Source organism: Grampus griseus (genome assembly GCF_964374135.1).
Source record: "Grampus griseus genome assembly, chromosome: 11".
In the NCBI taxonomy this organism is placed as follows: Eukaryota; Metazoa; Chordata; class Mammalia; order Artiodactyla; family Delphinidae; genus Grampus; species Grampus griseus.
The window spans coordinates 62,562,330-62,575,999 of NC_139005.1; the positions used below are offsets into that span (position 1 = coordinate 62,562,330).

The 13,670-nt window shown below is 37.1% G+C and overlaps 1 protein-coding gene across 3 annotated transcripts in view; it reads left to right on the forward strand.

Moving 5' to 3' along the window:
- The window catches only part of NAV3 (neuron navigator 3), a gene marked incomplete at both ends in the record, with an annotated part of 362,535 nt that overhangs the window by 152,673 nt on the left and 196,192 nt on the right, over positions 1-13,670 (forward strand). For all 3 annotated transcript variants that reach the window (XM_082666667.1, XM_082666668.1, XM_082666669.1), the window contains one exon: positions 13,251-13,319. In XM_082666667.1, the coding sequence (XP_082522793.1) occupies positions 13,251-13,319 (69 nt within the window). The remainder of the gene's footprint in view (positions 1-13,250; positions 13,320-13,670) is intronic.

Genomic DNA, 13,670 nt, shown 5'->3' on the forward strand with positions numbered 1-13,670 from the left:
TGAAGTCTCTTGGTCATTGATGGCCCCTTTTATCTATCATGTTATCCTTTGATGTTTTGAACTTAAACCTTAATATTGTTTATCAACATGTTAATGGCATCACATTCATTGACAGAACCATTCTTCATTCTGATAACTTTTTTTTTCTTTAACTAAGTAAAAATCAATTAACTGAGATTGATTTCTCCAGGTAGAAAATGCAAACATCACAGTTATACTCCATCTTTCCAAGGGAATGGTGAGAATATAATATATATTATAAAGTATTAGACTCACTCCTAATTTAGAGAATTTGACTTGTGCTCTCTGACATAAATGTCTCGATAAAAACAATGGTAAGCCAATGTTTCATAATTTTCTCTTGTAATTACCAAATATATGATCCATGTATCATCACAGAGCCGTTACTCAGAATAGCTAATTTGTGATTTATTTCTTTAACATTTTACTCCAGGACATTTTGATATCCTGTTTATATATTGCATGAACATTGTCTCCCAAACACTAGACATTGTTTGGTTCTATTTGATCTTTACTATTTCTGGGGCACTCTCTTCTCAAATAGAGCACTGATAATGTAGAGTTGATTATTATATCTGCAATTTTATACCATATGAAATTATTATGTATTAATCTGTTTTCCACTAAAATCTGTCTCAAAGGTTCAACTTATTGTCTTACAATGGAAAAATGCATCTGTCACAAAAACTATAATAATTGTGTCAGTATGACCATTGAATGTTTTCCTGTCACCAGGTCTACAGAGAAAGACAAATTGTAATCAGGGGATGACTGGGTGAGCATAGAATTGAATTTGGGGGACTTGCATGTTTCTGCAGCTGAGATAGTCTTGCCATTGGTTAAAAGTCCTTCTTCATTACAAAGCGCACTGTCAACATTTGCCTCTTCACACTCCCATTTCCTGTGCTTCTGCTGCTGACCACTCATAGCACCCACCCCTTTCTAATTGACTTCTCAGTCTCAAAAGATGTGTAAATAAAACCAGCTTTCTCTCCTCACAAGTGGGGGCAGACTCTAGACCAGATTCCACCATCAGAGATGTTTTGAGACCCCAGTTATCCCTAATGATATGAAACTGACTGTATTAGTGATTACATTTGCTTTGCAGTAAATTGAGAGGAGGCCAATTATAAGGACTCTCTAAAATAGACTTTCTTCTAGATCTTCAAACATTTATATAATTATTTTATAAGCATAATAATTAAGTTCATTTTCATGAACATGGGTACTAGGAAATAGTTTAACATAGTCTGTGCTTCCTACAATACTTTTATTTATTTATTTTATTTTTGGCCACATTGGGTCTTCATTGCTGCTGTACACGGGCTTTCTCTAGTTGCGGCGAGTGGGAGCTACTCTTCGTTGTGGTGCGCGGGCTTCTCAATGCGGTGGCTTCTCTTGTTGCGGAGCACGGGCTCTAGGTGCCCAGGCTTCAGTAGTTGGGGCACACGGGCTCAGTGGTTGTGGCTCGCGGGCTCTAGAGCGCAGGCTCAGTAGTTGTGGTGCACGCGGTTGTGGTGCATGCCGTTGCTCACGGCATGTGGGATCTTCCCGGACCGGGGCTTGAACCCGTGTCCCCTTACTTTTTAAATCTTCAGAAGTATTAAATAATCCATATTTTTTCACTCATCAGGGTAGTCTTTGCCAAAGTTTGTTTACATTTTTAGCTTAAAAAATAGTAATAACCTATATGGGAAAATAATCTGAGAGAGAATGGATATATATATGTATATCTAAATCACTTTGCTGTACACCTGAAACTAACACAACATTGAAGTCAATTATATCCCAATATAAAATAAAAGTTAAATTAAAAAAATAGTTTTGTCTAGCGGTATTCAGGGTCCAGTTTTTTTAAGGTGGTTGCATTAAATTGGGCTTTTAGAATGGAGCACTGAATGCATTGAGATATAATTTTACTCCACACTGAAAGCTGTAAATGGAAAAGATCCATGCAGCAGCATAGTGTTTTGAGCTACATGTAAGTAAAAGCAGTGTGAAAATCTGATTTATGGTAACAGTGTGAGAGAAATGTGAGCCTGGTTTCCTGAGTTCTTTATCTTGAAGTTCTCCATTCCTAAAAGAACATGAGACTTTGATGCAGTAATATCCTAGCCAGGCATCTCCCTCTTTAGTTACTGTTTTGAGATCCCTCAAAAGCAGACCATGCAGGTGGCCTTATTAACTGTCAGTTGAAATTTAAGATAAGACAGAGGTTATAATAGATTTACATGCCATCTTTCACTAATGGGATAAGTTATCACAGTAACCTGTCTCACATGTAATCAGGATGATATTTCAGCCACCCAGCTGCTAAAAAGAAACACATGTGGATGAAGGCTAAGCTTCTGACTCATTTATGGATTAGGCAATAACTGTTTTTAGTGATGTCTCTGCAAAATTTATGTATAGGGACAACATTTTTATCACATACTCTGATGTGAGTATAGTTGTTACAAAATGTCTTAAATATTTTTGAAGGAGCGTATATGGTTTTAAGGTACAAAAGATAGTTTGCAGAAGTGGCTGAACACTTTCCTCTTTTTTAGAGCTATTAGCTTGTCAGTTATCATTTTATAACATTGCACAAGGACCCTACAGAAGGGAACTGTATATACTAAAGGAAGAATTTGGTTTAAAGAATTCTTTAAATATTAATTCTGAAGATATGGTTTCATTTTTAGCAATCATAGGATATATAAGGAAATGTATTTCAATCTATCTCAGCCTTAAAAATTTTAGTGAATGTGTTCTACTATCTTCAATGTTTGTTATTTTATATAAAATCCTTAGTTTAAGACTTTCTTCCAATGTGCTTAATTATAATACACCTTGGGTAATTTATCCCTAATTTTCTCTCAAGCCATTTTTAGTAAATTTGAAAGGAAATAATTCCTGTCTTCTTCACATGATACCATCTTACAAAAGAAAAGTAAAATTGGGAGGTTAAAAAACTTCCACCAAAATTTATGCCCAAGAAATTTCTTACCTCATATTGTGTAATTTGCTTCTTTGTATTCCTCCTTGGTTCCTTGGGTATAGTGTTGTTAGTAGAACAAATGTGATTTTATGGTTAAGCATTTTTTCTCTTTCTTTGGGAATCAAGAGTACTAAAGGTGTGACTGTAGAGGGATTCTGTATAGGGATTTCCACTCCTGTTTGTCTGACTCCAAGGCTGAAGTCAAGTAGACTGAAGGGAGGAAAGATGGTTGATTCTAAAACAATTTTCTGTAAAATCTCTTAATATAGATGAGGAGTTATAAAAACCTACATAATATGAAAGATTGCTCTGATAAACATAGTGTATTATCATATTTATATGAAATACATCCATTTTAAAAATTACTGTTTTGTGCTTATTTTTATGTTTTGATGAACCAGTCACTGTGCGTAGTCCATGAATACCACATGGCTTAATGAAAAACAACATTGTTCTAGTGATCTTTCACATATTACCTTAGAGCACAGGGTTCTTTCTTACTGGTGGTTTGAAAGTTCAAATGTGACCTTTCAACAAATAAAGATTCAGCCCCCACTGTGTGCCAGGAATTATGCTAGATGTGCAGCTGAGATCAGGTGATGCTTTAACCTTTTATTTCACCCATCATCTAATAGAGGACCTAGATGTTTAAACAGGTGGTTCAGTGAGGTGTGCTAACTACTCCAACAGAGTACAAAAGCCCATACAAAGGCACTGATGAGGAAAATGCCATTTCAGTTTCAGGAAGCTGCCACTTTTGGGCTGAGCAGAAAGTGAAAGTGGAAATGCGTTCTGGGTATCTCTTGCTGTTTAAAATATATTGGCACAAAACAATAACGATTTTATCATCCTCATGGATTTTGTGAGCTTAGGAGTCAGACAGGGCACATCAGGAATGGCTCGTCTCTACTCCACTATTTCTGGAACCTTCACAGGGAAGGGTGGAATGGCTGGAGTGTCACAGGCTGCCCCGAGGCAAAACACCTGTGGTTGGAGAATCCCCTTTTGAGGTGACTTCTTCACTCACATGTCTGGAACAGTGACTACATATGGCCTCACCAGCATGTCTGTCTCAGGGACATTGTACTGTGACCCAACTGTATTGTGACCCAACAGATGAAGGACTGACAATTCCACCCAGCTTCAAAGGGAGGGTGGGTAGGATAGAGATCTCACCTTTTAATGGCAGGAGCATCTAATAATTGATTGTAGCTCTGGGTTTAAATTGCCACAGGGCATGATGAGAGGGAGGCTATAGGCAGAGGCCAATTCATGGGGGCTCTGGATGCTCCTTCTAGGAGCTGGGAGTTCTTTCTTGAAGGTAAAGGAAGTTGCTTCAGGAATTTTCTTAGCAGAAGGAAAATGAGGCTGCTTATAACTTAGGAACATGACCTTGGTGACAGGGTGGAGAAAAATGTGCTTTGGGGAGAAATGTGAGAGGGTCCAGGTTTGTCATACATTATAGCTATAGAGACAAGAGTTTGAACAATTTAATGTTAATAGGCATGAGGGTGGGACTGAGGAAGATGGATTTGGGGACTGTTTGGAGGTAAGGGCCAAAGAAATCATCACATTTCTAGTTTTGTTGACTCACTGGTGGTGATGTATTTCAACAAGGGAAAAAATAGTAATGCTGTGGTGGAAACAGATGAGAAGGAGATGAAGAGAGGAAGTTCAGCTTCGGCCTTCATGGATTTGACATTTCAGTGGGACTTCTAGATGGTGATATCTAATATGAGGCTCTGGAGCCCAGAAGAGTGGTCAGGGCCAGATATATGGACCTGGGAACATTGGCTTAGCAATGTTTTGTTGATTGAAACTATAGAGATGGAAGAGATTACTCAGGAAGAGAGTATAAAGCTAGGGAAGAAAAGGAGGGCTCAGAACAAAACTCTGGAGACTACAAACATGTATGGGTCAAGTGAGCAAACAAGAGAATTCCTTTTGTTGTTTTGCAATATATTCAGAATTATGGAGGCCTGTTTGCTACCTTCTTAAAGGCAAATTATTTTTGTTGTTGTTATCGAGGACTGCCTCAATTTCTGACACATTTTACCCCTGTCTTTCAAATTAGTTATGACATTTAGAGTGCAAATCTAACACAAAACTGTAGTTGAAATATTAAAGCAAATATACTATAGCGTTAAGCATATCAAAACTATATTTTCATCTAATGACTGTATCACAAAACAGAACATTTATGAAATTCTGTATTTGAGATACTTTGGGGATTATGTACAGTTTTGAGAATTGCAGGTTCTGGAAGGCTCATCCTGTGCGTGCTGTTTTGGGAATGGTGGTTCTTGGATGTCCTATTGGGGCAATTTTCTGATGATTCTTTATAAGATTAGGACCTATAGGGCTTGATATTGTTGAGTTTAGAAAACAAGAAGAGTGAGTAGTATCCAGAGAGGTTTGAGGGAGAATAAGACAATTGTATTTGCTTGCACGAAATCGGGTCTCAAAGTAATTATAAACCAGGAGATTGAGAGCCAGAGTTAAAAGCTCAGGCACTGTCCTGAGATGTCCGTGCTTGTGGGTCTTAGAGTAAGAATGTAGTAGCATCAGAAGTGATAGGTGAGGGCTTCCCTGGTGGCACAGTGGTTGAGAGTCCATCTGCCGATGCAGGGGACACGGGTTCGTGTCCCGGTCCGGGAAGATCCCACATGCTGCGGAGTGGCTGGGCCCGTGAGCCATGGCCGCTGAGCCTGCGCGTCCGGAGCCTGTGCTCCGCAACGGGAGAGGCCACAACAGTGAGAGGCCCGCGTACCACAATCAATCAATCAATCAATCAATAAAAAATAAATGTATGTATGTAAGTAAGTAAGTGATAGGTGGGGCCAAAGAATGTGGTGTGGTGTTGAGAAGACAACCAAGCACAGGAGGGCAGGGTAGTTGTAGGAACATAGGAAGTTATGTTTTAATGAATTCACCAGACTATTTATAGAGCCTCACATGGGGGCTTAGTAAACCCAGGGACTCCCAAACGTACATCTGAATCCCACTGAATTTTCTTTTTAACTGTTCCAGCACTTATTTCTACCAGACACCCTTCTAAGTGATCTACAGTTTAATCCTTACAAGAACCTTGAGATAGATAATATTGTCATCCTTATTTAACCCCTGAGGACACAGGCACAGAGAACAGCTGAGCTGGGATTCAGGTAGAGTATTCAGGCTTTAGAGTCTGTGCTACTAACCAATATATTAGATCTTTACTACTGGCATTTCAATTTAATAATTCACAGAAGGTAGATATTTGAATGTACCACTTTTTGCACACTTGCCTGATATTGTTTCGTTTCTTCTTCCAAGGTTGAAGTCAGTTCAGTTTCCATTAAATATCAAATTGTATTTTTTAGGAAGGGTTTTGAGTTGGAATACATGGTCTGAAGGGTTATACTTCTCAGAGTGAAACAGTCATCCCTGCATTCTTAAACCTAATTTTCCCAAATTAAATCGTTCTAGCACATTGCTGATACATGCCGGTGGTCAATAAAATCCTTTTTAATGATTTATTAATTGGTGGATAACGTCAATCAATATACGCTTATTAGAATAAGTAGAACACAAAACTAAATCAAATTTCTCAATATCTATGTCTGTCTGCCACTTTAAATACCTTAGGGGTGTGAAGTCAATTTCTTATTTATTAATTTATTCAATATCCAAAACTATTATGTGCTTTAAAAAAGAGCTATTATAATATGACCATAAAGTGATCTTTACTTTTTCTCTGCTGTGAAAATGGATTTATTCATCTGTGAATATCCATCTTCCTAGTATTTCCTGTTACTTTATTCACCCTTTGACTAATGACATAACTTAAAAGTGGAGTCTTGATTTTTTTTTCTCATTTTACACTCTATCAGGGGTGTTAAATCTCTTTTTCCTGCCCTCTGTTCCCATGTAACTGTACTGCGCAACCCAAGCCAGAGGCCCCAGAGCCATCTTAGATTTTTCCCTTCAAGTCCTGTGTCCATGATTATAACTTCTCTCATTAATCATTTACTCTTATTTCCTGTGCCTCTGCGTCCATTCAGGCCCTCATCAAATCTTTCCTGAATTGTAGCAGTGATTTCCTATGTGGTCTCCTGGTTCCAGGCTTGCTAAATATCCCAACCTCTTTCGTCCCCCCAATTTCTTCTTTACATATCAAAGAAAATGATCTCATTAATCTGGGAATTTATTATTTATTCTGCAATTTAAACCTTTTGGTATTCTCTGCTGGGGTCATGACAAAGGCTCAATTTCTTAGGAAGTTACTGTGGCTCTCCAACTTTTTACTTGGGCAATGAGTAGTTGTTAAAAGAATATTTTAACTATCATGGGAATTAAATAGCAATTAAGGCAATTCAAATATTAACTGTCTCAACTGAGATTTTTTTTTTTGAAAGAACCTTGATAGTAGCCAATGGAGGTAAAGAATGATAGACGTGTGAGGCTCAGATATTATGTTTTGGTGACTTTTAATGACGCACATGTCTTTGTATCTGGGTCCAGTTTGATTTTTGAAAATGAAAGCTAAGGAATAAGATTACATAATTTTTACTTCTGCATGGAAGTCCACTGGTAGAATAACTACAACAGAAATAGAACCTTCCACAAAAATCTTGCACTGAGCCACTCAAAATCTTCTTAACAATATCTGAGGAAAGCATAAGGAAGAGATCGAGTAAGTTTTACTCTCATTCTAAGTGTTCTGATTAGTAAGGGTTGCTGGAGTCCTAGCCAAGGATTTTGAGGCTACCACAGGACTCAGCAGAAAAAAGTTCTGTGATTGATTAATTAGTCATGTGTGCAATGAACATGGGAGTGGCAAGTTATAAATAGTATGCCATAATTTTCTAGCTCTTACTAAAATGTGGCTTAAACATTTAAAAAATAGTGTTTACTTGGAAGATTTTTGAGAATTGCTTGGACACTAAAAGCATCAGACCATTTAAAATTTGTTTTACTGTTTATTTCCTATTTCTACATAAAGTCATCTGTTGAATGAAATTATTTAAAATTCCCTATCTAAATGCTGAAGAGTATCTATTGAAAGTAGATTTATTTGACACCGGAAGAGATGATACTCTGAAGGCAATATAAAGTTATTATCATGATGTCTTGGAGATACAAATCCAAAAGGCAATGAATTAATAACAAAAGAAACATTAAAGTATCACAAGTTGTACTTTGCAAGAAAATGATATGGTATAGTAGAACATAGCACAGCTTATAGAATCCAACAGAAGAAAGTTTAAATTTCAGTACTATTATATATAAGATGTATAACTCGTACAAGTTACTTAATGTTTAAAGGCGGTTTCATATTTTTCAGTCAGAAATGGAGTATCGCCTTTGCAGGACTATTGTGAGGAATAAATGAGAAAATAAATGTAAACTGTCACTTAATAAGGACACAGTGAAGACAAGTGTCTTCCTTTAATATACTTCTGATAATTCCATTCTTAAAAAGATTTCCCTTGGTTAAAAGATGGTGGTATAACATATCATTTTTTGATAATACTACCCAGTTAATAGCAATCAATAGTTAATTACTGAACACATACCAACCCATGATAGGAACTGAGAATGAAGAAATGAACATACCGTAATTCCTGTCCTGGTGAACAATGCAATCTGTTCAGGAGATAAGCATTTACCCTGATAAATTTCCATGTTAACCTAATCCTTAGAGATGAATAAGGACCTGGGGACTAATGGAGGACAAAACTAACTCTACAAGACTTGAGAAATGCCTCAAGAAGGAGGTGACACTTGAGCAGGATCCTAAAGCAGAAGTAAGATTTCATGATGTGGGGAAGAGAAGCCATGGTGTTGCAGATGAAGGAAAGCTCATGAGAAAAGCCATGGAGCCGGGGGAGAAGAGGCCTCAGGCCAGAAGCAGAGGTGTGATGACAGTGGAGAACATGGGATGCAGGATGTGCAGAGGAGATGAAGCTGTAAGAGAGTCTGAGGAGACACACGGAAACACTCAGTAAACCAGATCACAGAGCTTGGACTATATCCTACAGACAATGGGGAGTCAACAGCAATTTCAAAGAAAGAGATTGACATCTATTCTCTCTTAGGAAGTTAGTTGACTGTGAGAAGAATGATTGGATTTGGTTGGCAATAAAAAAGGGATGATAACAAAGAGACTAGTGGAGGGGCATTATCAGAGTCCATGAGAGAACTGACACAGAGGTAGAAATGGAGTGGGTCATGTCAAAGAAGACAACTCTTCTTTGTTCAATGGAAAAATAAAAAGTTGGTGACACTAAATTTAAATAACAAAGTCAAAGAGAGATGATTTGAAAGAATAATGAGTTAAGGTTTGAACATTTGGGGGATATCTGGGAGAAATATAGCTGATAGATCCAGGTAGAATATGTAGGAGATAATGAGATACTTAGAAAAGAGGCTCTGAGTTTAGAATTGAGATTGGTGTATAAAATACAGATTTGATATAAAAAGAATGGAGGGATATACCAGCTGAGACCTAGGATTATGGTTTTGAAAATATTCGTGGGCATAGTACAAAATTTAGAAGGGGTGATGGTGAGTGGACCTGTGTCTTGGAAGGAGGAGGAGTAGCTCAAGAGACAGCTGTCGTGTTAAGAAAGCTAAGTGAGTTGAGGATTTCTAGAGGAAGGAGGGTGTCGGCGCTATCTAAAGCAGCAGCAGCAGAATAGAAAATGAGGCATGGCTTGAGATGTTTAGATTATGCTCTTTGACTTTGGAAACAGGTGTTTTTCTTCCAAGCTTGGACATCTGTGGGTGTTCTGTAGAGCACAGCTTTTATTATGCGTAGGAATCCTGTTAAAATGCAGATTCTGATTCAGTAGATTTGGGATGAGACCTAATAATCAGTATTTCTAACAAGGCCCAGGTGATGCCATTTTGTTCGTCTGTGGACAACACCTTGAGTAGTGAGGCTCTGGTGGTCAATGATTGCAATTATGATCCTGATTGCAATTCAGGATCGGTTTACTTTGAGAAGTTTTCTTTCCTTATAATAAATGGATATTACAGTTCTACATGGGGGTTTGCACTGAAGCTGTATTGGATAGTTCTGGCAGTTTGGATCCTTCTGTGTATTGAACACCAGATGAGTTTCATCCTTTTTTTTAATTGACTGTCTCTAATCTCCTCCTCTTCCCTTCCATGTTAGGGGAAATAAAAAGCTTTCCCTTGATATTCTACTTTACAGGATAGATGAGAAGATAATTCCTTTAGTAGAACCCACAGTGTGTCTCAAAATATTTATTTTTTTATGCTTTTGTTTCTGATACTTTTTGCCACCCATTAGCTAGAAAGACTTTCATTTGACAACATTTCAGGAAAAGAATACATAATCTTCTAACCAGATGTCTGCAAATCCTTAGTTTAGTGGTGTTCTGACTCTATTTATCTGCCCCCACTTGCCTCAGAGCTGTGTCTACATGTCCCTTGTGTCTGTTTCACTAATAAACTGCTTTGGCTGTACCTACTCACTTGCTTTGTTACTAGCCCATTTGTAAACCTGAAATTAGGGACATGGTATCACAAGCACTGTGGGGAAAGAAATTCATTTCTGCTGCATAGAGAGCCAGAGCCAGATAAAAAAGGAAGGAAGAAAGAAAGAAAGAGAGAGAGAGAGAAAGAGAGAAAGAAAAAGGAAGGAAGGAAGGAAGGAAGGAAGAAAGAGAAAGAAAGAAAAAGAGAGAAATAAAGGGAGCTAGAGGCATTGTGAGAAGTGTTGGGGCTTGAGTTAGATGGTAAACATGAAAATTGAAGGAGAACATAGATAAATTTGTAGAGGTCAAATCAGCATGGCAGGGTATTGATTGCACATCTACAATAATTAAAAGGAAGGAAAAAGGGAAGAGTTGACAATTGAGGTTTCAAGCCCAAACACCTAAAGAAAATGGTGATCCTGTGTACAGAAATCATGAAATGAAAGGAAGGATCTGATTAGAACTTGGGGGATTAAAAAAAGGAAAATGGTGAGTTTGATGTGGTAATTGATTTTGAAGGTCATGGAAATGGATGTCTTTTATTCAGTTGATATTGATGACTGGGAGTATGATGCAGCTATTAACTCTAGTTTCTAGTAGAGTTCACCTGAAATCTTAGGTAAGAATCAAATGAAAGAATGCATACAAGTGTTTGAGGAAAGATGACATATGAAAAAGCATGCTTTTAAGAGATGGGTAAGGGGAGAGGGCCTGGTGAAAGAAAGAGAAAATGGACAAGAATGATGGTGGGCAGATCAAGTGAGTTTATTAGTATGACAGTCTGTGAAAGAGAGAAATTTAAAAAGGCAGAGAGAAAAATAGGGTCAAATACAAAAATATTAGAATATGGTGAGAGTTGAATCAAACTCTTCTTCAAATAACAGTTTCACATTTGTAAGGATAGTATAGGGCAGAAGCCCAGTTTCAAAGAATTAAAGGAGGATGGCTTGGTACAAAAATATAGGCAACTAGTAGAGTATTCTCATAATAATTAGAAAACACAAGTGGGCAATAAAATCAGACTGATTTTGACCAAGTCGATTAACCTCTAGATTTTGTTGTTGGTTTTCTACTTCTATACTAGAAATTATGATACATCTTTAAAATCATGGAAGAAAAAATCCATGAGGTGGCTTTAGTTCCCCGAGGGAAAGTACATTGTTTTATTGGCATCTCTCCTGCTAATATTTGTGTTCAATTTGGAGGGTACAGGATAGAAGACATCATGGTGAACCTGTAGGTAGTTCTCTTATTCTTGGGTTGACAAAGCAGACTGACATGTTCACAGAAGATTCTTTTTTTTCACTTTGGGTACTTTTAGTTTTAATTTTTGAATTAATATTTCATTGGAGTGCTTTGGTTTTTACTTTTAACTTGTCCTCTGATATTATTGTTGCTGAGGTAGTTTGGCCAGTTGTAGCCAGTTGTCTCAGTGTCCAGTACAGTTAGAATACAGAATGCACTCTCTGCAAATAAGAATATATCACATATCCACTTGAAAAACAAGTGCTCTGAAAAGCTGTCTAGATATGAGGAATTCTTTATTCCTCTCTAGCCAGGCAGTTCAAAGGCCTGCATACTCCCACCACAGACTGGCTGCATGGAGTAAGAGTTTACTCAGGAAACATGTCACCATCTTAAGGGATCCTTCCCTTGGTTAAATACACTCTACTTAGCAGCAAAGCAACTGGATTAACAGCAGGGCTCCACATGACCCTTCCACCCTGACTCCAACAACCCCATGTTGTTCCTGTTTCCTTGGAGGCCTTGGAAACTGTGCATGTACAACAAATGTGTTCATGTAGAGTCATAACAATTCACCAGCAGAGTGATTCTCCACTCACACATCAACCCATGACAATCACAGCACGTGTGAACATGTTTAGGCCCACTGAGTCTTACTATAGCCTTCAGAACACTAATTTCAGAACCATTAGGTAATTCAGAAATCAGTTCAAGTTAAAGCACACATGTTCATTTCATTTATAAAGTATCCACTGCTCTTCAAAACTTGGTTTCCATAATGCTTTTTGGTGTGTTTTCGACCAAAGATTGTGATTTAAAAAATCATTAAGAATTGTAATTCAAGAATGCCCAGAAATTGTCATCAGCAGTTGTTCAGTCCGTTTTTGAAGTATTTGACTCCATTTTAATCTCAATTTTTTGCATAGATCTTTCTCTAGAAAAACATCTTGTATTAATCACTTCCATAAAATATTCTATCCAGGACTAGAGATCAACAGTAACTTACTACACAGAAACCAGATATTTTAATCTTTTGGCTTTCAAAATAGTATTTAGGTTAAAACAGCAGACTAGAAGAGTTTATAAAAGAAAATAATGACTCTCATTTCATACTCTTTTTTCCATTTGAATCTTTTTGAGAAAGAGATCTTGCTATGGTGTTAAGTCAAACTTTAGCTTTCCTGAAGTTTTCACTGTCATTTACAAAGGTTGAATTTTTTTCTAAGATGGAATAATATTACTTTAAAAATATTAATATTGTCACACAACCATTTTTTAAAATTCATTGATGACACACTTATTAAGGGGTCCACAGCATTATTTATTTCATAATATGTTCATAATCAAAGGTCATGGTATATGTGTTACATTATCATAATTTTCTAATTTATTCTTTATACATGTTTGTACATGTTCTAATTGCATTTCATTAACTCATAGTTTTCTTGTAAGTTTGTACTTTCTTTCCATGTTCAAAGAATCTCTTTAATTCAATTTCTCTGTTTCTCCTCATACAGTCTGGCAGCCAGATATGCAACTCAGTCTAATCACAGTGGAATTGCAACCAGTCAAAAAAAGCCTACTAGGTCAGTTAATATCTCTAATTTATTGCTTGTTAGTGATAATAAAGTAAATGCCCAGTGATATTTTGTCCTATCATTCTAACTTTTTTCAAAAACTGACATACTTCTGGATGAAAAGCTTAGAGTACTGAATTCTTCCAAGTAGATTTCCATACGCCTTCTTGGGGGTGAGCATGTTTGTGTTAGATTATGAAATGGGTCTTGGGTTCTTCTAATTCAGTTTAGTTATACATAGTGCTATGACTGGGCTGAAGTCTAGGTTCTAGGCTTAGAGAAAGTCAAGCGGAAAAATTGCTTTGAAGACCCCATTCTTTCCAGGCCACAAATCTGGAAGTAAAACAAGATTGTAATTGC